Source organism: Trichomycterus rosablanca, chromosome 27 (genome assembly GCF_030014385.1).
Source record: "Trichomycterus rosablanca isolate fTriRos1 chromosome 27, fTriRos1.hap1, whole genome shotgun sequence".
NCBI lineage: Eukaryota > Metazoa > Chordata > Actinopteri > Siluriformes > Trichomycteridae > Trichomycterus > Trichomycterus rosablanca.
This window is the reverse complement of record NC_086014.1, coordinates 13,993,567-14,021,418: the sequence shown is the minus strand read 5'-3', so window position 1 is coordinate 14,021,418 and position 27,852 is coordinate 13,993,567. Positions and strand designations below refer to the sequence as shown.

At 38.5% G+C, this 27,852-nt stretch overlaps 4 protein-coding genes across 7 annotated transcripts; 3 read left to right on the top strand and 1 right to left on the bottom strand.

Moving 5' to 3' along the window:
• Nucleotides 1-2,140: 2,140 nt before the first annotated feature.
• brd7 (bromodomain containing 7) lies at nt 2,141-9,034 on the top strand. 2 transcript variants are annotated; one of them, XM_062989472.1, is made up of 17 exons: nt 2,141-2,264; nt 3,493-3,695; nt 3,814-3,937; nt 4,021-4,078; nt 4,318-4,462; nt 4,577-4,687; nt 5,101-5,273; nt 5,486-5,606; nt 5,899-5,974; nt 6,135-6,242; nt 6,579-6,714; nt 6,985-7,093; nt 7,513-7,566; nt 7,801-7,906; nt 8,122-8,265; nt 8,616-8,759; nt 8,861-9,034. In XM_062989472.1, exons 1-17 carry the CDS (start codon nt 2,210-2,212, stop codon nt 8,953-8,955), a joined length of 1,962 nt encoding a protein of 653 aa, XP_062845542.1. In that variant the 5' UTR covers nt 2,141-2,209; the 3' UTR covers nt 8,956-9,034. The 2 variants fall into 2 exon arrangements, with proteins under 2 accessions (XP_062845542.1, XP_062845541.1); XM_062989471.1 differs by having other exon boundaries at nt 6,982-7,093.
• A 1,294-nt stretch (nt 9,035-10,328) lies between these two features.
• On the top strand, nt 10,329-17,646 carry si:ch211-260e23.9 (uncharacterized protein LOC555795 homolog). Of its 2 annotated transcripts, XM_062989476.1 has the most exons (4): nt 10,329-10,438; nt 15,922-16,068; nt 16,255-16,390; nt 16,709-17,646. In XM_062989476.1, the coding sequence occupies exons 2-4, from the start codon at nt 15,942-15,944 to the stop codon at nt 16,917-16,919; spliced, it is 474 nt and encodes a 157-aa protein (XP_062845546.1). In that variant the 5' UTR covers nt 10,329-10,438; nt 15,922-15,941; the 3' UTR covers nt 16,920-17,646. The 2 variants fall into 2 exon arrangements, with proteins under 2 accessions (XP_062845546.1, XP_062845545.1); XM_062989475.1 differs by lacking the exon at nt 10,329-10,438 and having other exon boundaries at nt 14,924-16,068.
• zgc:162297 (uncharacterized protein LOC555865 homolog) lies at nt 17,627-19,751 on the bottom strand. Of its 2 annotated transcripts, none has more exons than XM_062989473.1 (6): nt 19,643-19,751; nt 19,458-19,540; nt 18,836-19,016; nt 18,565-18,715; nt 18,095-18,222; nt 17,627-17,903 (listed from the first exon to the last, which is right to left on the bottom strand). In XM_062989473.1, exons 1-6 carry the CDS (start codon nt 19,713-19,715, stop codon nt 17,713-17,715), a joined length of 807 nt encoding a protein of 268 aa, XP_062845543.1. In that variant the 5' UTR covers nt 19,716-19,751; the 3' UTR covers nt 17,627-17,712. The 2 variants fall into 2 exon arrangements, with proteins under 2 accessions (XP_062845543.1, XP_062845544.1); XM_062989474.1 differs by having other exon boundaries at nt 18,565-18,661; nt 19,643-19,749.
• Nucleotides 19,752-21,192: 1,441 nt separating this feature from the next.
• Nucleotides 21,193-26,493, top strand: ccne1 (cyclin E1). The gene is made up of 12 exons (XM_062989711.1): nt 21,193-21,277; nt 21,732-21,776; nt 21,935-22,022; nt 22,126-22,188; nt 22,832-22,995; nt 23,120-23,255; nt 23,732-23,878; nt 24,077-24,172; nt 24,306-24,440; nt 24,674-24,785; nt 25,223-25,380; nt 25,833-26,493. Exons 2-12 carry the CDS (start codon nt 21,748-21,750, stop codon nt 25,947-25,949), a joined length of 1,245 nt encoding a protein of 414 aa, XP_062845781.1. The 5' UTR covers nt 21,193-21,277; nt 21,732-21,747; the 3' UTR covers nt 25,950-26,493.
• Nucleotides 26,494-27,852: the final 1,359 nt, after the last annotated feature.

Sequence of the window (27,852 nt, the reverse complement as noted above, 5' to 3'; positions counted from 1 at the left end):
AAAAACATTTTTGCTATGTGACAGCAATCTCAACCCATTAGAAACATTTTTATAAACACAGAGTTATGGCTGGAATGGTGGATGGCTGGATTCTGTTTATTTTATTGTGTTTATTGTGGATTGTTTTTATTTTACATCCAAATTTTTTTTTACATGAATGCTGGATCCCTCAGCGGGAGCTGGATTGTACTTTAAAGAATGCATATACTATCTGCCCTGCATGACTAAAAGAGACATCACTTAGCAGGCTGCACGACGCCCGACGGATTCATTAAAACATAACCAAGCTGCAGCGGCACGCATCCACATTTCCCCAAGACTTTGTACAAGCTTTGTGTAATAAAGACTTTACTTTGTATTGCTTAACTCAGTTTTAAGGAAGAGGCGGAGAGGCTTCAGTACAAATCACAGTCAGCTTAAACGTTGGCAAAAGATTAGCGATGAAACAGCATGAAACCTCGTTTAAAAAATCAGAGCCTTTGCTAAATTGTTACTGTTATGGTACAGCACAAATGCCACATCTGGGACATATTGTCCTGTAAGTAAGTGTATGTGAGGAGGGTGACAAGCTGAAATATTTGGGAGAACAACTGTGCTGTAAAAATTCGGTTGTACCCCTATTATCAATAAAACACCACTACTCAAGTCCCAGTGCAAAGTTTCAAGCTTTCCTTAGTTCCAACACACCTGAGCCAGCTTACAAACTACTCATTAAACCCTTCATGGGCTGGATTAAGTGTGTTGGGATTTGTAAGAGCTTTAATCTCTGCAGGGTAGAGGGCCGTAAATAGTGGAGATTACTTTGTCATATTTCATTATAGTTATGATATTATTGTGCTGTAATCATGATGGTATTATGATCTGATACGTTATTATACAAAGTCTAAAGGTCAGATGACGGCTTATAAATAGAAATCATGGTGATTTATTGCATTAGTGCACTGCTTTTCATCGTTTCATACAGTATCGTTTAAGCTATAAATGCTTAGGGTGCAGAATATATGACAATGCTGCCCTCTAGCAGACACAAACGAAATAGTTCAAGAAAGTGAATCTTTCATTAAAAAACACCTCAAACACATCAAACAGTTATACTGTATTTCTAATCGTGTCATTTGATAGTGGATTGGTTGCTTTTATAAAACACACGTTTCCCACATCAGGTGTGAAATCCTTATCATTATTAGGCTTTACTTTCTCACTGAGTTCTACCCCATCACCGAAAACTTGGACCATGTGTGAATATGTCAATTCTTGTAAAACCTTAATAATCAGATGCCCCTTGTTAAGGATCACTTATTCTTAGTAAAATGTTTTGTTTTTTTCAAATAAGCTTTATTTGACTGCCAAAACTCGTAAAAGAAACGTTATCTGTCATCAATCTATTTTATTAATACAGTGTATGTTATTTACAATGCAGTGTATGTACAGTGCATGTTACATGTATGTTTATTTCCCCTATATTTATCTCTTCCTCTCTCATTTTTTATGGCCCTTGTTTTGATATTATATAAAAATGCCTTTATTTTATCCCCTTAGAATCGGTATATAGTGTATACCATCATGATTAAAACTCAGTAATAACATAATAATAAATAAGTATGTAATATGACAAAGTAGGGTTTCTCAACTCTACTACTCACGGCTATGTACCCTGCAGAGGTTTAAGCTCTTACAAAGTCCAACACACCTGATCCAGCCCATGAATGGTTTAATGATTTTTAGAATAGAATAGAATGCCTTTATTTGTCATATATACATATACACTTGTACAGTACAATGAAATTCTTTCTTCGCATATCCCAGCTTGTTTGGAAGCTGGGGTCTGAGCGCAGAGAGGGTTAAGTGCCTTGCTCAAGGGAATAAATCTGTATATATGACCAGCAGTAAAAATAGGGGAACTGCTTTACATACAGGCCCATACATACAATCCATGCCAGAGGTATACCGGGACATTTTAAGTCTTTTAAAATTTGAGGTTGCCAGGCTGAAAGAGCATCATCAGTGGGTTTATGAGCAAGACTTTTGACTTGCTCTGTCACAAGTTCCCATAGGCAGTTTATGAGTGCTGGCATTCCTCCAGTCCACAGAGGGCGCTGTTTAATAACGCCGCAGTTGTGATTTACAGTGTAGCAGCAGATCCAGCCCCTCTGTAAGCAACACTAACAAAGAACTGAGTTCTTTACTGCTTTACTCAGCATCTCTATAAATGATGGGGAAGAAACACAAGAAACACAGATCAGATAAACCAGCTCAGGATGGAGGTAGGAACTCTCAGTCCGGCTCTCGGTTCTTCACCAGGAGTTTAGCATGTTTACGTTCACTTCTACTGTTAGCTCCACGTTAGCCGGTTAGCAGTTAATGGAGAACGTACTAAAGTTTTCTGTAGTTGTTCCTCATAGTAGCTATTCCTGTACACGATCAAGTTGTCATAAATATTTATATTAAAACGGGACTTTAAAAGTTAAGCCTTAATAGAAATAGCGGCTCTATTAGCTACAGTCCTTAGCTTACCAGCTATACCGGTAAACTGTAAATCGCGCTATTTACTATTATTATTATTGTTGTTGTTGTTGTTGTTGTTGTTGTTGTTGTTGTTGTTATGACTTCATGCGTGGGCATTACTCTTTTTTATAAATAAAATCAACATGATCACAGTATTCCGCACAGTTTTGGTCTAACAATTGTAGTTCACTTTTAAATGTATTTGATTTATTGTCATAGTTCAAGGGTTGAATGCTAAAGCAAAATCGTTATGACCAGATGAGTGGGTTAAAGTGTCTTTTAAGCAGCAAGGGGTCATGGTATTTACTAAAAGTGGTACAAGGAGGGACAATGAACCGCTGACAGGTAGCTGGGCAGCCAAAGACTCATTGATGCCAGATCATATGACAGCTATGGTACGGACCAACAGAAGATGTGCTGTGGCACAAATTGCAGATCTTGTAATGAGGTGAATATGTCAACACGGGGGCTGTATAGTCGCAATCAAAATGCCCTTGCTGACTCCTGTCCACTGGTAAAAGCATCTACAATGGGCACACAGGCATAAGAACTGGACATCGGTGCAATGAAACAAATCCTGATTTCTCCAGGATCATGTGTGCATCGTTTATCTGTGGATAAGATGCACCAGGATGCACTGTAGGACGATTCACCTCACAATGTACAGAAGTTAAAGGACTGACTTGTAATGTTGCAGTACCAGATACTACAGGATACCCTTAATTTTTATTATGCAGTTATGATGCATGTATACACACACATACACAGATTTGCGCACACTCGCATGTTACATGTATGTTCATTTCCTCTGTATTTATCTCTATCTCAATTGTCAAAGGCCTTTGTCTTGTTATGTATGTAAACATATTTAGCCTTTATTTAGCTTTCATCTGTAGCACCAAGTACTATAATGTTTTTATATAGATTCTGCTGGTAGGATTTGTAATGAAAAGCATTGTATCCTTTGTTTTCTGTCTATTTTGTCAGAATGTGCAGAAAGGCCACTTAAGCTGGTTTTAAAGGTGGCGGGTAACGAGGTCAGCACCGGACGTGCAAGTATCAAACCGGTCCTCAACAATCAGGTGGAGTCTGACAAACACAAGGACAAAAAGAAGAAGAAGAAAAAGAAGGACGGAAAGGACAAGGAAACCTCTCCTGGTTCACCGGTGGACGACCAAAAGAAAAAAAAGGCAAGTGTTTGATATTTATTACAAAAGAAATAATCTTGAAATCTTCGCTTAGTTGTCCTATTATAAAGCATTCAACTTTGCACTGTTTGTGTGTGTGTGTGTGTGTGTGTGTGTACAGATGCCAAAAAAGAGAAAAGCCAACGATTCATTGGATCTGGATTGTGATGAGCGGAGCAGGACTCCAGCCCGGTCAGATGTATCGCAGGATAAACCGCTCACGCCCTCGCAGGCTAAAATGGATGGTAGTTTTACATTTAGTGTTCATTTTGGACATTTTGTGGGCCCATATTGTGTGTTTAATAAGTTTTCTTTGGGTCTCTACCAGATAAAAACCAGACTCCACTACAGGAAGCTCTGAACCAGCTGATCAGGCAGTTGCAGAGGTAACCCAACAGGCTTTCATTGCCAAAATTCATACCACTTATTTAGAGATTTCTGTAAAATTGCCATATCGTAGTATGGTCAGTCTACTGCATACATTATCCTATCTAGAGAGAGCTTACAAATGTGTCACCCATCACACATAAAGCAAGATGAGCTGTTGCTAATGTAGTGTACAAAGGCATCTAAACTAAGGGTGGGACACCTAATAACGTAATGCTTTTTTTTTTATTTCCTTCAGGAAAGACCCAAATGCGTTCTTTTCGTTCCCTGTAACGGACCTGATCGCTCCAGGCTACACACTGGTCATAAAGAGGCCCATGGATTTTAGCACCATGAAGGAGAAGGTGAAGAGAGAGTACTACAACACCCTTGATGAGCTGAAGGTACTGTCTGTATGAATCTATATGTTTTAACCATGTTATAAAGTGGTAGGATCTGTTTATACGTTTGATCTTATTGACATTTATGGTCAATTTTGTATTATTTATTTTAAACAGCTCGATTTTAAAACCATGTGTGAGAATGCCACGGTTTATAACAAGCCAGAAACTATTTACCACAAGGCTGCAAAGAAGCTCCTCCACTCCGGCATGAAGATCCTAAGCCCAGTAAGTCCTATTATTTAAACAAAAACGTATTGCAGTGGTGTGACTCTGACGCTAGGGGGAACTAGTGTACCGCCTTATAATAAGTATTAGGCAGCTTTGCACTACACTATTTATATTGATGGTATTTAGTAGACACTTAATATAGCAGCCCAGATATTACCGAATATCATGCAAGCAATTGAGAGTTAAGGCCTTGCCCAACAGTGGCGGCAAATTGGCGGCCTGGTCCTTACTGTAGTCCTTACTGAATTGCCTGCTTGACCGTCAACGACATTTCAGTACAGTTTTTTTTTAAACCACGTTTATTAACTCTAGCTTTGCCCAATATGGATTGCACAGTTTGCAGTGTGAATGAGTGTAACCTACTGTGTGTGTGTGTGTGTGTGTGTGTGTGTGTGTGTGTGTGTGTGTAGGAGAGGCTGCAGAGCTTGAAACAAAGTATTGAGTTCATGGCAAACCTGAAAACAGGCAGAGGAGGGGAGGACGGAGATGACGGATCATTGAGTGAGCACAGGCTCGGGTTATCTCCCATGTATATCAGCGATAACTCACAATCACCTAGAGCGGCCCATCGAGACACGCCCAGGTAGGGATGTGTGCTTTTAAATTAAAGATCCCAGTTGTTTTGCATCATGTTTTAACAATACAATCATTATTATTGCTGTAAATGCTATGTCATTTTTAATTTGCTATTTGTTATTATTACCACAGTAGCACTATAAGCTTGGTGGACGTCCCATTCCAAAAGTATGGACATTAAAATAAAGCGCTGTGCTGTGGTGTTTTGTTTTTTCTCAGTAAAGATTCCAAAGATGATGCTCAGAGGAGTGCGGTTAAGGCAGTGAAAGATTTGAAGGAAATTAAAAAGCTCATAGAGGAATCGGGAGGTAAACTCTCCAACAGGAGCCTGCAGTGTGAGGTGAGTTATTACTGGAACACTGGTCCTCAGGAGCTGCAGAATTTCATAATTTTAACTGTTTTAGATAGCACTCAAGTTAAAAAGTAATTGATTTACTTATGTAATTCAGTGAAGCTGTGATTATTTCCTGCCAAAATGCAATGGTCTACTCACACTTTGTTAAGCAGCTGCCTGTTAATGCCACTATAAGTGCTACTTGTTCTCTGTTCTAAGCATGTTTGAGCATTGTTCATGTTTATAATATAATATATGTTTATGATATAAATTTTTTTTTCTCGTTTTTCTCTGCTAGATGGAGTTTGAGCGGAGGAAGACTGATGGCTCAACCACGCTGGGAATCCTGAACCCTGCTGATTTACAGGCTGGTGGTGAGAGGGGGAAAAGGGGTCTATGTAATCATAAAATTCATAAAATGGTGTTCCCCTATTTCCCTAGAACAAATGTACTAATTAAAAGTAATTACGTCATTGCATATTTATTTGTTCTTTATATAAAACCAGCACTTTGTTTCTTGTGCATGTTTGGCAGATCCAGGGTACTGCCCAGTAAAGCTGGGAATGATGGGAGGTCGTCTACAGACTGGTGTGAACATCTTACAGGGTTTTAAGGAGGACAAGAGGAACAGAGTTACTCCAGGTAACACACACACACACACACTCCTGGGCAAAAATGATGGGTGAGAGGCCAACATAAAGTAACTTAATATGGTAAAGCTTTTTGCTTTAATTCCCTTAAATGCTAAAGTTTGTGTGTGTAAATTTGCATACAACCATTTACAGGAAGCACATTAAACATTGGTCTCTGCAAATAGTTGATATGTGTGATAAAGTGCCATGTAGTGTCAGTGCCACTTTAAAAATCAGTTCCTTACCACAGTAATGCACATGATTTTCTACTTAAATGTTTAACAAGCTCATATAAATGTGACACCAGGTTGTACACAAAAAATCCAAATGATCACTTTACTTTCAGTGTTGTATATGAACTATGGACCATACACTTCATACGCCCCTTCATACGATTCCACCTTTGCCAACGTCAGTAAGGAGGAGTCGGATCTGATCTACTGCTGTTACGGAGACGAGTCCAGCCTGCAGAGCTCTGAGAGGTAGGTGTTTATGCACCATTTTGGACATTTGAATGTATTTGAAGTATCTACAGGTGGTAAAGGAACTGACCTTAACTTTATTCACAAGTACAAACAAAAGTCTCACATGGAAGTGCAAACTGAGATTCAGTAAAGCCAGATAGTCAGAGACTGAAATACATGTTCATTAGTCACAAGAACGGGAGGAGCAAAAATTCTAAAGTGGCAGTAATGTGTGTTAAACTGAGTATGTTTTGTGTGTGTGTGTGTGTGTGTGTGTGTGTGTAGCAGCATTTCAGATTTCCTGGCCAAGTCAGAAGAGCACATGAACAGATTAGCGGACAATGTTTTGGACGCACTGACCAATGGAGAGCACTCCAGAAACCTAAAGACTGAGGCCGTAAGATTAGAAACGTTTTTTTAGATTTTTTTTAATAATTAGATAGGTTACCAGACTTATGCTGTCTGGAGATGCTGACCGTCTCAGTGGTGCTTTGTACACAGAAACGTTTAATGGGTACTACATGGCCAAATGTATGTGAACACCTTACCTGGAGCATTCTGTTTCAAAACCTTGGTGTTGTCATGCTGGAATAGAAAAAAACCACACAGTTAGAACCATGTATTTCATTTATTTGTTTCATACATGTGCTAGCAATGGATTTGATGAGTGTGTGCATAGTCTTGGCCATAGAGTGTATATCAAATGTAAAAAAAATAAAAAAAAATGTGCAAGTTTGATCTTTTAATTGTCCTAAAATAAACAGAATGAAGAAAAGCTTGTCTCCTGACCAACACTTCTGTCTTGATTTTTATTAGAATGGCCAGGACGGGGAGGAGGTGACGGAGAAACCAGACAGTGCCGATGATGAGGTTAGAATGAAATAACATACTGTTATTTTAGCAATAACACACTCCTAAACTCATTTAATGGGTTAAGATCTGCTTACTGCAGAGGCCTTTTAAAAATTACAGGATATCAAAATTTGGTTTAGCATTTCTACTTTTGCATGTTTAATAAATGTTAAATGTATGTTGTATGTTATGACATCCAATCCAATTTCTTTTCCTAAGGATTCTCCTCATTCTTTCTTCCTCTCTCTCTAGGTGGTCAGACCTGAAGTAAACACTGCGAACAACGTGACTGTTCTGAGTTCAGTTGTGAGCGTAGGGTTGGGGCTCGACCTTCCGGCCGATAGCTTTGACTCCGAGGGTAAGAGCACACGCTTGTTATATCACACAAGTCTGCTTAGAATTCCTAGTTACCTTCACATTGGCTGATACTGAATATATTCAGTGTTTACAGTAGACAGACTGTTTATTATGGTCTACTGCTTAGTGCTGCGTATGTGATTTATCTCAAAGTATTATTGTCAGAACTCGAATGAATTACAAGGACTGACCTCTGTACTTGTTTGTTTTTTTTAGAAGCAGAGAAGTTCCAGAAGAAGCTGGATGAAACAACACAGTTGCTCTGGGATCTGCAGGAGGCTCAAAGGGAGAGACTTAGCACCAAACAGCCTCCCAACATCATCTGCCTGATTGCACCTACTACTAAAGAGTTACAGCTAGGTACAAACACACGTGGTTGAAATAATTCAACCATGCACATTACTCTATACATGTATTCTTTCTCTTTCTGATTATCAGACTTTATAGGACTTTTTTTCCTGGATAAATCCTTTAAAATCCATTGGGATTGTAACTGACCAGCCTGAATTATTGGTCATTAATATATTTAAGGTAACGGGGCTATGCTGACAGCTCTTAAGCTCAAACTTTTGACTTGTAGTCATTTAGGGAATAAAAGGGTTTTGTTTGACTTAAAAGCAGCTTATAATTATCCATTAATATTCAACAGTCAGTGCTTGACTTGTTTATTGCAGAACTCTTATAGCTACTGTGTCTTTTTCTTTGTGTAGCGGAAAAAGTGACTGAAAATTTGGCCCAGCTGACGGGTCAGGTGACTCCTGCTGATGTGAGCTGTTTGTATGGAATAAGGAAGGCCATGGGCATCTCACTTCCTGCTGAACAGGCCGAGGACGCACTCATACACCTGACCGCAGGTAAAGCACACACCCACACGTCTCTTCTTAATAAAAACCAGGGGAGGAGACGCCGGTAAGGAAAGGGTTTAGCACTTTTGACACATCTCTTGTATTTTCAGTGGGAGCAGATCAGATGGACGTTGTGTGTACGGACGCAGATGATGTTCCGGCCATCATGGCCAGTTCAGACGATGTTCCAGCCATTGCAGTGTAACTGTGATCTGTCATTGCTCTACTGATGGTTCTTTTCTTCCGTGTTTGTACTTTTTGAATAATAAACAGCTTTTTCCCCATTATTGTGTCCTGTTCTATTCCGCTGGCTTCTAACAGAAGCTTATTTCTGCACAGGTCAACGGCAAACATTTAAGCTTGTTACACTTTATTGACCAAAATGGTGGATTTTACATTTCAATTAAAGTCATATTCAAGTGAGTTTTAGGAATATCTTCAGATGACATTTCTTGTACACTCACTAATGCAGTCGTTTACTAATATTTCATACATATTAACGTGTTCTTACACTTACAGATTTAATTTTAGGCTTGAGCCTCATTTAATTATACAATAATTTAGATAATAAAATGATGATCTAAGAAATGAATGTATTTATTCCAAAAAAGTATACCAACATAAATGGTACAAAGTTATAATATTTTGTAAATTTGTTATTATTGTTATGATTAGCACCGCTGCTATTTAAGTGCCCTACGGGGCGGCACGGTGGCTAAGTGGGTAGCACTGTCGCCCTACAGCACGAAGGTCCTGGGTTAGATCCCTGGTTCTCCCCGTGTCTGCGTGGGTTTCCTTCGGGTGCACCGGTTTCCTCCCACAGTCCAAAGACGTGCAAGTGAGGTGAATTGGAGATACAAAATTGTCCATGACTGTGTTTGACATTAAAAAACTTGTGAACTGATGAATCTTGTGTAACGAGTAAGTACTGTTTCTGTCATGAATGTAACCAGTGTAAAACGTGATGTTAAAATTCTAATAAATAAATAAATTGTCCTACGTAATCAATATAGTTTATGTTAATTATTTATCAAGCCAAATTCAATATTTTAATATATATTTAATACTACTTTTCTAAAGATTTGTTCAACTGATAATTTTCCCAAGAGATTATTGACTAATAAAAAAACACCGAACTCTGCTGGATAAATACTGTAACTACACATGAACATGATGCACAGAACAAAATTACTTACTTACAGATATTTTTATTTTAAAATAAAATATCCTGAAATTAACACATCTTTAATAAGTATAAAATCGTTTATATGATGTCGGTGTGTGATTGACACGATTCGAATCACTGGATTCAGTGGATTTGAAGGTTTATAAACATAAAATTATATTTAGTTTTTTTAGGCTTATGTTTATGTTAGTTGGTGTTAAGAAGTCCTTAAAATTAAAAAAATAAATGATTATTATATTATATTATTACTGTGTTATATTATAGAATAAGCGTTAGTCGGGAACGTGGAAAACGTGCGCGCGCGGCACTTTGTTTACAAATATGCAAGCGCGTGCGAGCTGAGGGCGGAGCCGAATGACGTCAGGGTACAATGGGCGGGGCATCGGCTGGAAAAACAAGTCCTGACAGTGAACCGCAAAACAACAAGCAGATACAGAGCAGATTATAAACACTTATAATCCTTATAGTTTATATTGTTTCTATTCGGAATTAATATCTACAGGTAAGATTTATTATAAATACTTACATTCATAAACACTGTTGATTAAATTAATGAAATAGGTTGAGTTTGTGATGTGAGTGTAGATCCTGTTTTGTTAGGCTTTGTTCTTTGTGTTGTGTGATTGGTGCTACAGTAATTTATAAGATTAATGTATTAGATATACATTAAAACTGCACAGTTTTCTTTCTATATATAGAATGCGTTATAGTATATTTAGATATGAAGTTTATATTTAGAGAAAACACAAAGAAATGTTCAAAATCCGGAATAGCAGCAGAACCTGGAAACGTTCCTCTATTCTAAATGTGTTTTATTTACAGAGACCCTGATTACAACTTTTATTCCTAATGTGATTTTAACTTTTTCAATCTGATATTGCATGAACAATTCTTTAGGCTTTCTATCAAACATTAAATAAAGGTAAAAAACTTTTAATAAATTAAAAGTTGTAATAAAATTATTAGCAATTCATAATAATTTGCATTTTTTGTTGAAATATAAATTGCAATTTGTTTTGTGTATTCTATTCAAAATTCTATTCATTTATAAGATTATAAGTAGGTACATGTTTGAGCTATCACTTCTTATCAGAAAAATACTATGAAATGTAGAATTTCGCAGATATAAAACAGAATAAATGGAACAAACCTTAATTGAGAATGAATTAGGATTATTATTATGAAATGGACAATTATAAACATGCAACTGCGGTTGGCCAAGCAGCACTGCGAATACAATATTTATGTGTGTGAGTAGAAATCTTAAGTATCTGTGTTTATTTAAAATAAAAAACAATAAATGAACAGAATTATTGGCAATAATTTTGAGGGTTCCATTTAAAGGTCTTTGAGCTTTTCATTTCTACTGCTGACATTAGCCTATGGGGATTGTATGACCTGCATGCTTGATTTTATCCATCTATTATTAAAGATTGGAGCTGAATCCACTTGTTAGAACAGCTGTACATACTTGATCCATGTCTTGTATAACAGTGTTTGGTTGGTGTACTGTTGGACGTCACCGTAGACGTTCAGCTCTGCTGATTATTCATTCACTAATAGCTTCATCTAAAATAGGAAAAGAATTCCAGACTCTCTTATAAATAAACTCATTGGGTCAGGACACAAGATTGGTCAGGGACACCAGGGAGGCCTGCCAAGATTCTACAGTGTTCTGAGCACACTGTAAAATGCACTGCAGGACATGCACACACTTGCAATTGATGTAGAGAGTTACATACACAGTAAACACACATTTCATGGCAGTCTGGAATTTTTTAATTGTTACTGCAGCTTGTAATCTTCTGTGACTTTTACACATTTTGACTTTTAGAAGTTCAATGACTAAATCTGCTGGATCAAAAAACAGGATCTAATTACAATGTTTGGTGCTACCAAATAAATACTGAAAGACGGTGCCAGGTTTTGCACATGCCACATGTATTGTTTTAGTTTAACAATTATAATTATATTATAGTTTATGTTAAATGTAGGAAATACATAATAGTTCTGCTTTGAAATATGCATAGGTCATGTTTATTTCTGTTTAGACATTCAGCAAAACACATCCAAACTGACCAGGGCTTCTTGAACTTGCAGCTGCCCACCCCTTATCAAACCACAGTTTCTTTCTGTACTTAGGGGTGTCTGATTGTGGTTTCATATATTGTTTTTTATTGGTTTAGGGATACGTCTTTGTACTGGAAACTGCTATGAAACATACAACTTTCCACATACACTTTACTGGCATACTACTGTAATGTTATTGTGATACCAGTGCAGCTTTCAGTGGAGTGTGTGTTTAAAAGTGTGTGTGTGTGTGTGTGTTGTGGAAGGATATGAATCATCATGTACAGTATGAGTATCTTCTTGTCCCTTATTTAAGCCTACCTTGTTTTTCCTATCTCCTACACAGTACTACTCTAGAAGTTCTGGATTGTAAAACATCTCTCTCTGTGTTTCTGCACTATAGCTCTCGATGCACCTCTCAAGTCCACTTCCCTTTTCTGTTTAATAATAAATATAAGTTAGCATTTATGACATTTGTATAACTATATGTAATATATTCAATTTTCAATGAGCAATCTGTTCATATATGTTACAGCGATAATACCTTTTATTACCACAAGAGGTCGCCATATTAGACGTTAATAAAGGCTAATTAACCACATTTAGCTAAGCTAGCGTACAAAATAAAATATTTTCACCAACATTTGACTTTTCAAAAACATTAAATATTAAACATTACACTCATTATGTGCACCTATGGTGTGGAAACAGGAATGTGTACAGATACACTTTAAAATACTGTATTAACGCTATCAAAATATGACAAACAAACTTGCATCATAGCTATCGGTGGCCTCCGTGGTGCATTATGGGTCAAAAACGTTCATTTTCATTGTTGGAAACTGTTATATATGATTATAATTTATAATAATTTACAATTGAAATGTATGTTTACTTTCATAAACTTGCTTGAATGTTGCGTTGAGTTGAGACCATAAATTTTTTTCTCCAGTCACATAACGGTAGTAAAAAATCGGTAATACAACACATAAAATTCTATTTGACCACCAAACTGTGAACTGTGCCACATAACAGACACGGGGTTTTCTTTATTAAAGTTTGTTATTAATAGTTTTGTATTAGTATGTCACTTAAATACTTACAGATATACACTATATGGTCAAAAGTATTGGCACACCTGAGCTTGTTTGACATCCCATATAACCAAAACCATGGGTATACAGGTCCTTCTCAAAAAATTAGCATATTGTGATAAAGTTCATTATTTTCCATAATGTAATGATAAAAATTAAACTTTCATATATTTTAGATTCATTGCACACCAACTGAAATATTTCAGGTCTTTTATTGTTTTAATACTGATGATTTTGGCATACAGCTCATGAAAACCCAAAATTCCTATCTCAAAAAATTAGCATATTTCATCCGACCAATAAAAGAAAAGTGTTTTTAATACAAAAAAAGTCAACCTTCAAATAATTATGTTCAGTTATGCACTCAATACTTGGTCGGGAATCCTTTTGCAGAAATGACTGCTTCAATGCGGTGTGGCATGGAGGCAATCAGCCTGTGGCACTGCTGAGGTGTTATGGAGGCCCAGGATGCTTCGATAGCGGCCTTAAGCTCATCCAGAGTGTTGGGTCTTGTGTCTCTCAACTTTCTCTTCACAATATCCCACAGATTCTCTATGGGGTTCAGGTCAGGAGAGTTGGCAGGCCAATTGAGCACAGTAATACCATGGTCAGTAAACCATTCACCAGTGGTTTTGGCACTGTGAGCAGGTGCCAGGTCGTGCTGAAAAATGAAATCTTCATCTCCATAAAGCTTTTCAGCAGATGGAAGCATGAAGTGCTCCAAAATCTCCTGATAGCTAGCTGCATTGACCCTGCCCTTGATAAAACACAGTGGACCAACACCAGCAGCTGACATGGCACCCCAGACCATCACTGACTGTGGGTACTTGACACTGGACTTCAGGCATTTTGGCATTTCCTTCTCCCCAGTCTTCCTCCAGACTCTGGCACCTTGATTTCCGAATTACATGCAAAATTTGCTTTCATCCGAAAACAGTACTTTGGACCACTGAGCAACAGTCCAGTGCTGCTGTTTCTGGTTCAAAAGTGGCTTGACCTGGGGAATGTGGCACCTGTAGCCCATTTCCTGCACACGCCTGTGCACGGTGGCTCTGGATGTTTCTACTCCAGACTCAGTCCACTGCTTCCGCAGGTCCCCCAAGGTCTGGAATCGGCCCTTCTCCACAATCTTCCTCAGGGTCCGGTCACCTCTTCTCGTTGTGCAGCGTTTTCTGCCACACTTTTTCCTTCCCACAGACTTCCCACTGAGGTGCCTTGATACAGCACTCTGGGAACAGCCTATTCGTTCAGAAATTTCTTTCTGTGTCTTACCCTCTTGCTTGAGGGTGTCAATGATGGCCTTCTGGACAGCAGTCAGGTCGGCAGTCTTACCCATGATTGCAGTTTTGAGTAATGAACCAGGCTGGGAGTTTTTAAAAGCCTCAGGAATCTTTTGCAGGTGTTTAGAGTTAATTCGTTGATTCAGATGATTAGGTTAATAGCTCGTTTAGAGAACCTTTTCATGATATGCTAATTTTTTGAGATAGGAATTTTGGGTTTTCATGAGCTGTATGCCAAAATCATCAGTATTAAAACAATAAAAGACCTGAAATATTTCAGTTGGTGTGCAATGAATCTAAAATATATGAAAGTTTAATTTTTATCATTACATTATGGAAAATAATGAACTTTATCACAATATGCTAATTTTTTGAGAAGGACCTGTATATATACATATATATGTATATGTGTGTGTGTGTGTGTGTGTGTTAAATTGCCCCTTCTTTTCTTTTATAGCTTTAATATAATCTACTCTTCTAAAAAGCCTTTGCCGAGATTTTGGAGTCTGTCTATGGGAATTTGTGCCCATTTCACCAATAGAGTCAGTAAGGTCACATTTAATCATTAGGAAGGGTCTTGGCCATACAGTGTAGTTTAGGTTGGCTTCATGAGAATGCCCAAATAGAGCATCCAATAATTCCTTCTTTGTCCCTAAGCTCTTATCACCTGCTGACTATCAACAGCCTACAAAACTGACACCGTAGTCATCTGGATTTTTAATTGTAGTCTGATTTATTCATGCCAAAACCAGTTTTGGTGTGTGTTTTGGGTCGTTGCCCCACTGGAACACCCAAGTGAGTGCATAATTTTAAAGTAATCTTCTAGCTTCTAATTCATGACATACCTGTTTATTGTGGTTGTTGGATTGAAATTAGCATAAGGTCACATGGTTTTTTTTAACCTTGGCAAAAATACATAATGCGTATTGCCCGTCTAATGCTAGAAAAAGTGTACACATGTATTTAAACTCCAGTTCTTAGCTCGATGGTTATGCAAATGTATCTGCTCCTGCAGCAACATGTTTATGGAATGGCATCTGCAGGGAACCTCAGCACGCAATGCACAGCAAAACCTGTCAACACAACACAGCACAGCATGTTCTGATTCAAAAGATCACTACTGTTTTTAATACACCCGCACTTATCCGCTGTAATACCAACGTCATGTGTTTACATGACCAGAATGATCTAACCCTGAATACATTATATTGTCAAAAGTATACAGACACCTGACCTTAAACTTGTTAGACATCCTATTCCAAAACCATGGGCATCATCTGAAGGGAATTTAATCTGTTTAATGATAGGAGCATTTGAAAGGTCAGACTGGTGTAGTATGGAAAGTTTTAGTTGGCAAATCACCTTCCAATTTATCCCAAAGGTGTTTAATGGGGTTGAGGTCAGGGCCAATTAATGGGCTATATGCAGGCCAGTGGAGTACTGCAAGTAAAGAACTTGAGAACGTCAACCCCCAGACTGTAATATACAATTCATTTTCATTAAATGACTTAAAATGTGTGTTATTGTGTTCATAATTTCAGAGTTAAAGAAGAAGTTAAAAATGATCAGCAGGGTCTTTGGGCACATCTTGGGCAGTGTTGAGGAAGCAGACACTGTGGTGGAAAATGAAAGATGTGAGGAGCTGCTGGAGTTTGAAGATGGTGAATGGGTCATCATTGATATACAGGGTAAATTACTATTCACATTGTTTTCCCATCATTTACCTCACATCAAAAACAGATGTGCAGCTAACTTAATCATTAAGACCTGATCACACCAAGCAAGGGAAATGTCTAAATGGATACTGGCCGGTCACCTCATATTTATACCCCAGTTACACAGGAATTCATGGGCTGTATGATTTTGTTTTGTAGATAACGCAACTGTAGGTCTAACTGTTGAAGATCCTCTGGAGAATTTACTAATCGAGCATCCAAGCATGTCCGTGTATCAGATGCGCCACCAAACTGGTGAAGAAGATTCTTCTGATGAAGAAGATGACTCTCCAAGGTAAGTAAATGTATTATCCCTTTAAAAGGATTAATTATGGTTAGATTAGTACACAATATATCATTCACTGTATGGCCAAAGGTATGAAGTTAGAAATGTTCACCTGAGCTCTGGAGGAGCAGCACCTGTGACTTTTAGAGGAATCTGTCTCATCTCCTAGTTTATTAGCCATTAGTTAGGTAGTAAGCCAAACATTCCATCATCTTGGCATCACTTTAAAGAGACGAGATCATTTTTCCAATTTTATTTTGAGCAGTGATATCAGAATCTTGGTTCATTATGCATTTATTAATAAAGTGTCTTCTTTGTGATACTCAGATCAGTTCCAATCAGACGTGACATTTTATGGCATTTGGCACCGTCGAGCGACTTCCTGTTCCCAGTGCAGAGAGCCCGAATGTTCACCGAGCGCAGGAACCTGAGTCGAAATGCCCTCAACAGGCAAAACCTGGTGAAGACTCGCTTCTGTCCTGCCGAGCGCCGCTACGGTCACTTTAAACAGCCGAGTCAGCGCCTCTACAACTACTGAAGCACTGCTGAGGTGGGGCGATACACCGGTGTGCGGTTTTGTTGTGATCAAGTTAAATAAATATAGTGTTTATTGAACAAATATTTATTGTATGGTTCCACTCATACAGCAAGGAAATGAATGACCACAGACAAAACTGTCATGACTGCTGGAATCTTTGAAAAGTTCAGCACAAAGCACAAACTGTTTTTCTGATCATCTAGATTCTAGAAGCATCGCATGCTTGTGTGAATGCTTGCATTAAGTAAATTTATACCTTTAGGTTCATGGTATTACAGAGAATTTTGGGTTTTTAGCTGCAATTTAGTGTGAATGCAATAATGCAATACTTGAATACAGTTGTGCTTCTTATTTTATATTAAGGATCAATGAGATCTTACAGGCTTTGGTTGCAGTTTTGCTTTTTATCTGTTTATTATTTTGAAAAAATCTTACAAAGAACAAAGTGTTAAAAAATGTATTACAAATGAAATCAAGGTTTGGATTTATTTAGTGTGCATGTTTGGGTTGTAGCTTAGCTGTAAGTGTGTTTTGCATGAAATAAGAATTTTTTTCTACAGTTTTTTTAATTCAGTATTTTAAGGATGTCAAATGTTACCTGCCAGCATATTTACTGAATATTGTGTGCAATTCAGTTTGTAAATATGTCTTAATCATTCTTTTATTTTTTGTATACAATAATACATTTGTACAAAAAAAAAGCTAAATAAACTTGAAAATTACTTTTTTATTGCAGTAAATGTTTTCTGGTTTTGAACTTTGGCACCACAATCGAAAAACATTTAAAAGAAATTCATTTGCGTAATTCACGCACTTTCTCCATGAAGCTTTCGACTCTCTCAGGATCCACACTGTTCTCCCACCGGCCCTCTTTCTTAAAATATGAGCCGATGATCAAAGCGTTTGCCTCTAAATAATCCTCCAGGTTATCACAGGTCACTCCGGAACCAACTAGAACTGGAATACTGACAAACTGAAGCACATCTAGAAAAATACAGAGAGAAACATTAGGATTAGATAGGATATACGTACTAGATATTGCTGATAATATTTTATTTATTCATCATAATAAAAGAGAAATGTTAACAATTACATATTTTAGCTATAAATATGAATGCTATTTGTATAAATGAATGAATGATAAAGGTTAAAGGGTAAATATCACTTCATCTCACCGTTCAGTTCATGTGGATTTGCTTGAACTCCGGTTGCAGGGCCTGTAACGATCACTCCATCCGAGAGAAAAAATTCAGCTGCTCTTGCTGTTTCCGCAACGCTCACGTCAGCCGTCAGAGCATGAGCGCTGTACCGACACCAAACTCAGATATTTCATTTTGTTTATGGATTTATTTAAATAATCAACTGTTGCCTCTCAAAATAAATTCTACCTCAATTTACAGATGCTATATACACAGCTGAGATCAAAAGTATATTTTTTGTTTCTAAAGAAGTTTTTAGGTCAATGCCCTGCTAAACCACCTAATTATGAAGTTATCTTTATTATTCTGTCTATTTAATTTGATTCACAGTTTCACTGGCAGCAAAACAACTCAAAAGCATAAACCACATAAATCACTATGTAACATTACAAGGGGTGTCCACATACTTTTGGCCATACACTGTATGTTTGTGACATTAACCTTACCTGTGCTTTTTCTTTATATCAGTAAATATCTGGATGTGTTCTGCTCCCATGTGCTTGCGATATCGTAGCAGTTCTCCAGCACATGCGTTCATCATCCCTTCATCAGCAACGTGAGAAAATACAAACCCCTCAGCTCGAATAAAATTCAGTCCTGAACATGTAGACAGGACCATTTAGTGTGATGCATTTCTGATAAACTAGCTGTCCAGCCTGTGATGTTACCACTGTATAATATTAATAATAATAATAATGCAATGTGCTTTTCTTTCACCTGACGCGAGTGCTACAGCCAGTGCAGTTTGATTAGCAGCTGCCAAGATCTGAACTCCAACGGGTACGGACGGATGAAGCTTCCTGACCGCCGAACACACTGCTGTCATCACTGCACCCACCTCTGGTCCAGCAGTGCACACGTACGGAACATCATGCATGTTTTCAATCAGCAGGCCATCCTACACACAGACATTTTGTTTTAACATCTGGATTGTTATTAATCCACTGTATTTCATTCCCTTTAAGCCTCACTGGTATCTGCAGGATAAGCTGATGTTATTTTGCTGTTTTGGGTAATTGAATGAGTGTTACTAGGTGGATGCTATGATGTAGCTAGAGCGAATGGTAACTCCTCTGGCCACCATTAATTTATAGATGTGGTGTTCTATGCATGTCAACATGTAAACAATCAATTCCAATGTGTCGCTGTTTCCTTTGTACCCACTAGGGCTCAAATTCTGACTAATGCACCTTTAATTATCCCATTACTGCAGTCACACACAGACCTGGAAGAACCTAAGTGTAATTTCTCTGCTATGTTTTGTACATTAGCACAGATAAATGATCTGGTTAATATATTTTATATGTTGTTGTCGAGTGTATGGTCGTATTTATCTTACTACTCCATGATGGCAGTAAATCTCAGCTTCTCTACATGCTTCATCTATGAGTTCAGGAACTGCAGCTCTGCTCAGAGGAGTTCCTGCAAACACACAAGCGCACACACACACTTTTAAGTGCTGATATGGTCACAGCTTCTACGTATATTAAAATCTACTGTCATTAATGAACACCCTTAACCTACCTGGTAAAGCTCCAACATGTATCATACCAATAATGTTTGCTTTTAAATGCCCAAAAAGATTCACAAACTTCATTTTCTCTGTTGTGTGCACAGTTCAAGAAAGCCTTTAGTCACGTGACTGTGCAAAGGTTAACGTGGGTCAGTTTTACACTGGGATATTAATACTGCCCCCCAGTGTAACTCATCAGCTATTCTTATGCAAAAGTTTGGACACCTTTTCAACAAACACTTCCTCGAAAGGTGCCCAGTGAGGTTGGGTTCCTCCATTTCTGATTAATTAAACCATGTCTGTATGAAACTCTTGCTAGAACAGAAACAGGTCTTTAAAAACTGTTGCTATTATGATAAAAGCATATAGTTTAACTTTTTATCATTCATTTCTGCGTCAACCACCTGAACTTAATACTGTATAATGTATGTTGTTGATATGTGTGTTTGATAACTTATTAATAAAAATTGAAGTTTTACAAAATGTGAATAACCTTTGTAGTAAAAATAAAGGGTTGAATAAATAATGATGATTACACCATAAAGAAACGTTTTTAAAGAGAATCTGCCTGGAGCTTCAGGACTTGTGTCCTGTCTGTATGATTTAATGCACCATGCTGCTGTGACATGACTGTAATAGGTATTCTACAGCATGACAATTTACCTCAATACTTGTATTTACAATTAATTATATTTTAAAATATATTAAAGAGTTCGGCTGCAGACATGCATGCTCAGTTTCGGTGAAGTGACGTCAAGTACACTACAGTTACTACAGTATTTGTTTTTGCTTAACGAGAGGAATCTTAAAACAGTGTCATCTAATGCATTTCACACACTTAATAAGTGTATTTTAATGCAGCTCAGCAGTAGTATTTTAGCTGTTTCTGCTATAAAATCGACACGTTAATTGTATTCGTGCAACCCAAAAGTATGATGTTTGCCATTTTTGCTTATTAAACAGACATGACACCCTTATTGTAGTTTTAATTGTATAAATCCCTATATCATTATTATAGATATAATGCCATATAATTCCAAAATCACAGTTGTGACTGTGCTGGTGGTGCATGTTTAAATATTTTATGTATTTTGTACCATCGGTCCCCACTGTGACCTGTTTTCTATGCTGAAGTGCTTTTGTTTACTTCCCAACGCTGCCGCCCACGTGTCTGCTCACTTCCTCGATGACGTCTCAGCGCCAAGTGTGACGTCACGCCAAACGCGCCCCTTTACCCGGCAAAACCTGATAAAGAAATTGATTATAACTAAACATTTTGGGATAGAGGTCAGGTCTGTGTTCGGGGTGCAGCAGTGACGCCTGAGATCAGGGTTACCGAGACAGGATTTGATGTGTGATGCTGATTTCTGGATGCGCGTTATTTTGCTAAACATGCCATTTTTGGAGCGAGTTGTGCGGAGTTTGCGCAGTTTATAAGGGCGCTGAATAAGAGCGTGCAATAGACAGTGAGAGCAGAAGGTAGCACACACTGCTGGGATTCATTCCACTTGGAAATAATACGATTAGAAATCGGATTCGATCTCGATTTACGATGATTAATGAACAATATTGATTGTTTTGGGGGTTTTTTTGCGTGTGAAGCTTTTGAGCAGAAGCATCAGCTTTGTAGAGAGCAAGCATTAGAGGTACAACTTCCTTTATGTTCTTGTATTATCGTAATGAATATTAGTGCTTATCATTATTAACTTTGCGTTTAATGTGTCTGAACTCTTTGATCTGTCGGTGTGTTTGATCTAATGCGCAACTTGTTGCAAGTTTTTTGTTGCATTGTTGCGTTTGATGTTCTGACTGCTCACAGCTCGCCATTTTCTCATCCACCCTAATGTTTTCACCATTTCTTACAATAATGCACCTACATTTCCCACCTTTTGCATCTAATACACCCAGTTCAGGCTTTGTACTTGTAAAATGTACTAAAATGTAGGTTTGTTTCGACTGCTTTTACTGACTTTATTGCCATGTTGTCCGCATTGGGCCTTTGTGTGGGGGGTTGGGAGAGAAGAGGCCACAAAAGTTCTGAACAATGAGTGCAAAATGACCCCAAAATTCTACTTTTAATGCGTTTACATTGTTCTCCAGGCTCTCTGTGGTGCACATGCTGGATATCATGCCCAGTAAGAGTGTGTAAGTTGAATTAAAGTTACTTTTATTTAAAGCATGGACTGTTCAGCAACATGGAGCAGCTGTACAAGTTCAGTTAGCACTAGCATGCTCCTGCAATTTTAACAACAGTTTATTGTAACTTCATGTCTCCTTTAAACGATTATTGTTTGTATTTACAGACTTAACACAGAAGTGGTCAGTAATACAGATGGAACGTTAAAAGCCAACACAGGACGCTCCAGGAAAAGAAAAGCCGATGTTGCTATTGTAAGTCTGCCATGTGTCTGTGGGTCGTGTCCTTTCCATTATTGCAGTGTCCTTCATGTTAATATGATTGTTCATTAACTGTAATTTCTGTTTAAATATCCAGCATTTATCAGATCCAGATGAGGAAGTTGCAGAGATGACCAGAAAGAAGCAATGTGCATCTCGGGTGGGTTCAGTGTGCATATATGTATATAATCCCAAACTGAGTCTCTGTACTTTCTATAATACTTTTATAATAATGTATGTACAATATAGGGCTTAAAAAGTATTTCAGCACTTGAAAATCAGCTCGGACGTCCCATTTTGAAACCAAATGGTATAAAATAGAGTGACCTCTATGTAATCTTTGCAGCTGGAATGGTCACTCTTCTGAGAAGGCTTCCCACAAGAGTTTAGTGTATGTCTGTGTATGGGAATTTGTGCACAGGAACACAGTCATGCTGGAACAGGAAATGACCCTCCCTAAACTGTTGCTTCACATGGGAAGCATATTATTTTCTTTATGTAATTGATTTATTACACCTTTTAGCACTTGTTGTGACAAACGCATGAATTCAATAATTAGGTTTGTTCTAATACTTTTGTCCGTCTAGTGTACGTTACCAGATTGAGTAGCGACACCCTTTGAACTTTGTTTTAAATAGAATTTCTCTCTCAATGCATGTTACATGAACCCTGTATAAACAAAAACTTCTTCATTCTATTGTTTCTTCTGTTTACATTCTCTGTTCAGTCATGTTAGTTTGGAAGCAGGTGGAGTTTTTCATCTCTTTATGATCTTCGACTCTTTTTCTCTTGTTCCTGCTTAGACGTGCCAGGATAAGACGGCGGCCTGTTGGAGCCCGCGTGAGCCCCACTCGTCCTCAGATCAGGCTGACAGACCGGTTGGAATCGGCAGTATGGGATTTGCACACTATAACGACAGAAATATTTTCCTCACACCGACGCGGCCTTCCCCTCTGCCTGCTCTCTGGTGAGCCTCTCGTTCCTTTTTTCTTCTTTATAATTAAATATAGAATTTTATATTGTGTGCGTCTTGTCTATCCGCTTGTCTATCCACACTTTTAACTTGAGCCGTATGTTATGTGTTTTTCAAGCTGGGCGAACAAAGACGACGTGTGGAACTACCTGCTGAGAAAGGATAAGCTCTATCTCCACGATAAACATGTGATGGAGAGACACCCGAACTTGCAGCCCAAAATGAGAGCCGTCCTGCTTGACTGGCTTCTTGAGGTCAGCGCACATTTCATGTGTAATGGACCCGAATCTCGTTAGTTTGGGAGGAACTTAATCAGGCGTCACGCTGTGAAGCGTTGAGATTTTAGGTGGGGTTTATTTGCCTTGTGACATGGTGGTTTTCAACCTTGTGGTCCATGTGGGGGATCTAAAACAAATGAAGATTAACATGCCATCATTTCATTAGCTTGGGATATTCCTACAGGGTAAAGCTTCTTAAATACATATTAAAGAACTGCACTGTAAAAAAAAGTCAGTTTTGGGGTGAGATGGGTGAAGCTGGGGGTCTATAAGGATTTAATCAAGCTGAAAGGTTACATACACTTTATTTTTGTTTGTTTTTAAAATGCGGTGTCCGACTAGCTCATGGTCAGGTGTCCAAATACTTTTGCCCATGTAGTGTATGTGTATTTCAATGCCCAAGTGCTTCCTCCACATTACAGTCTTTCCTAAACCCAATGTTTCCGTATCAGGTGTGTGAGGTGTACAAGCTACATCGGGAGACGTTCTATTTGAGTCAGGATTATTTCGATCGGTTCATGGCGACGCAGAAGAACGTTCTGAAATCCACTCTGCAGCTCATCGGCATCTCGTCTCTCTTTATAGCTGCTAAGATGGAGGTGAGTCTGTCCTAGAACCAGTGTTGACCAGATGAGAGGGTTCTTATTAAGGTTTCTTCACTATATGGTTTTGGGAGTTTTTTTAACATCGTTTTTGCATTTGTGCTTATACTTAATTTAAAATTAGTTTTCTGTATGTTTTCTTTATCTATTATCCCCCATAATTGACCAAATGGAGCTCAATCTGTCTCGTTTTAGGAGATTTATCCTCCGAAAGTGCACCAGTTTGCATATGTTACTGACGGCGCGTGTACGGAGGAGGAGATCCTCAGCATGGAGGTCATTATCATGAAGGTAAATGTCATCATTAACACGGCACTCCTTCAGCAGTGAACCTTAATAAATACTGGTCACTGTACAGTCCAGGATTTATTGTTTGTTTGTTTTTACTTAAATCTCACTGATGTGGAATATTCTCATGTTTTAGGAGCTGAATTGGAGTATGAGTCCACTGACTCCGGTTTCGTGGTTGAACGTGTACATGCAGATGGCTTATCTGAAGGAGTTCGCTGAAGTTCTCATGCCGCAGTTTCCACAGACTACTTTTGTACAGATCGCTGAGGTACCTCTCTCTCTACTTTTGCTTTGTCCAACAAACTGAAGCTTTAATGTACTGATTTGGGACTCTTAGCATAATGTCCAAATTCCTCTTGGACGGTGAGACAGGCAGACAGTTTGTAATCCCAAGATTTAGAATAGGATGTAAAACAAACATTAGGTATTTCAGTGTCTACATACTTTTTGCCATATAGTGTACATGTTCCTTAAACCGGTAACATTTGTTTGTACCTGTAGCTGCTGGATTTGTGTATTTTGGATGTGAGGAGTTTGGAGTTTTCCAACAGCCTGCTTGCAGCATCAGCTCTCTTTCACTTCTCATCAATGGAACTTGTCAGTAAAGTCTCAGGTAAGACGGTCTAGCAAATCTAAATGTATGCATAGCTATAGCTGCACAATTTTCCTGTAGTAAATCATTTAGTGCTTGAAATCCTTTGGAAAGCCGGGTGCACCAGGATGCATTATAAGAACCCAGGTGTGGCAGTCTGATGCTCTGGGCAATGTTCAATATTCATGCCGCTTCATTGCAAAAATATTCCCTGATGGCATCATTCAGGAACGTTTTGTGGAGCTTGAACCTCCAAAGTTTTCAGATCTCAATCTGATCAAGTATCAGTGGGATGGGATGGGATGGACAAACAAGTCCTTGCAACTTACAGGATCTGCTGCTGCTTCAGGTCCATGCTTCAGTGGCACTAGGCGAAATTGTGCAACATTAGCCATGTGCTTTTAATCTTACGGCCGATCGATGTGCCTGTTCTAATTCTGATTTGTTCTTTTTTTTAGGTCTGAAGTGGAGTGACGTGGAAAGCTGTGTGAGGTGGATGGTTCCGTTTGCCATGGCAATCCGTGAAGTCGGCAGTTCCACTCTTAAAACGTTTAAAGGAATTCCAGCTGACGATACGCATAACATCCAAACCCATGTTGCCTACCTGGACTGGCTGGTATGTGTGCACTACTTGGCCAAATGTGCATTTACTTCTACACGCATCAGATGGGGAACAGTTAGTGGTTAGGAACCCCCTTTTACTCACAGAACAGCATGATTCTGTGCACCACAAATGTTCCTTTAAGATTTGGGTCTATGTTGGGAATCTTTGTTCTACCACATTTTAAAAGCACTGGATTCAGATTTTGATCTGGTGACTAGGGAGGCTATTAAAGTACCTGGAATTCATTGTCATGGTGCATCTAAATTGGTTACATCATGCTAGACGTGGCCTATACACAATGATTAAATGTATTGCCACCCTGACTTCTTGCTCACTGGAAAATTCTCCTTTCCAGTTGGCTGACGGGTGGTCAGTTATTAAACACCAATATTGAACACATTCTTTATTATATAACTTTTGATGGGAGACTTTATTTTCTAAATGTTTTCTTCTGTTCTTTTCAGGAAAACGTGTACACCTATCAACAGGCGGAAGTAGAGCGTGGCCAGACATCCCCTATACCCTCTGGGGTGCTTACTCCACCGCCCAGTAGTGAGAAACCTGAGGATGTGCCCTCCTGACCCTCCACACACTTCCTTCATCTATGTGATTTGGGACACGGTCTCTCATACAGTGACGGATTAACATAAGACCAGCATCTTCAGCTTATATTAACATGCACAGCTTGTATTTTTATTCTGCAGACTTGAAATGTCCCTTTTTTTTTTTTAAAAAACAAATGATTTTATATTTGTATTTTTTCCCCCCGGAGTGGGAAACTGCCCACCTGCTGACTCTTCAGAGCGACTCTGTGCCCTGAATGCTGCTAACGGAGGTGGAGCAGATGGGGGAAACGGCTAAATGAAACGAAGCCTTGATTATATTTTATACACTAGCGTGTGAGTGTGTGTGAGAGAGAGAGCGTGAGAGAATTCCTGCTGCTTATATGAGAATTCTTTCTGCCAGGTTACCATTGAAATGGCTTCAGAAGTTGCAGGACTGGGATTTTATTTTGTATTAGATTTTCTCTGGTTGCATCCCCAGTGGCGAATTTTACCCAAATGGTCTTGTTTTTAAATTAAATGCTGCTACTTTTCATTTTTATAAGATTAAATAAAGATTTTAAAATGCATGCTGTGTAGTTTATGTTCTGCTGGGCTGGGCTAAGCTAATCACCTTCATTCTAGGTTCACACTGCATCACAGAAGGGGTGCGTGGTCCACATAATCGGAAGGCCCTAAAGTTGTGATCTGCTTAATCAGAAGTGCATCTAATGGTGGGCTGAAACAAAGGTAGGAGAGCTTAGAGCTTTCATATCTGATCTGGTATTGGCTTGTTTGTTAAATAGGTGGTGGGTAGCAAACTAGCAAGTGTGTTTCCTACAGAGGATTCACTTATTTTTACTTGAACTCAAGCAACAAACCAGGAGTGTCCAGGAGTAGCTCTACTGCACCTCTTTTTACACTTGTCCGACAGCAGTGAGTGAAGTGTGTGCTGGTAGAAGTGTGGGTGTTGGGTGGGGGTCCCAAATTACAGGCGTCCAGCAGCTGCCACACACTCAACGCTGCTTTTGTTCTTCAATGTGCAGTAACAGCAGGTGCAGATTATACACACACTCGCACACATACATTCTGGTTCTGTCCATGACAGTGAATGCACCCTAACTATCGGACACACAACTCCATATGTTAGGGTTTGATCCTTTGTGCAAGCAGATTGAAATCCTCGTCTCTAACCCTTCAGAACACATCCATATTAAGCTAATCCAAGTCCTCTGTTATGAACAAATAAGAAGGTCCGTGTGCACTTGAAGACCTGCTATTTTGCAGTAGGAAATTTTGAGGTATTTGAGAGTGTTAGACATCTAGGTGTGGGGATGATTGAATGAGCATAAAATACATTGACCTGCACCACCATCTATTTGTAATGTGCACCAAAATGCTAATGTGAGCATTGTAAAGGTCTCGACTATATATGTTTGGCCATGTCTTTAATTTCTGATGGAAGTTCTTTAACTTACAGGTTACTTACTTTACATATAATGAAATGTACTTTAACCACATAAACAGGGACATCAGAAGGCTTAAGTATTATGGCAAGGGCATATTCCCCCTTGTCCTCTTGGTTCTTACATACTAACATAATAAGCATGCCCCTTTCTTCCTTTTGCAGAGTTATTTTATCCAGTTTTAGAACAGGACATCGAACAGGACATGCAGGTCCAACAGAGTTAGCCTAGGCACAGAGCACAGAGCACAGAACGCTTTGCAGCCTACATAAAATAAAGTTAATAATGAACAAATCATCTAAGCGTGCGCCATCAAGCGGCAGATATATGAACTACCACATTAGAAATTTTATATACAGTACTTTTTTTTCGGGCACAGTTGCACTTTTTGTCCAGCAGGTGGCAGCACGACCTCAGTGATCCAAAACAGTGAATCAATGAATCACTTATCTGATTGATTGATTGATTGATTCACT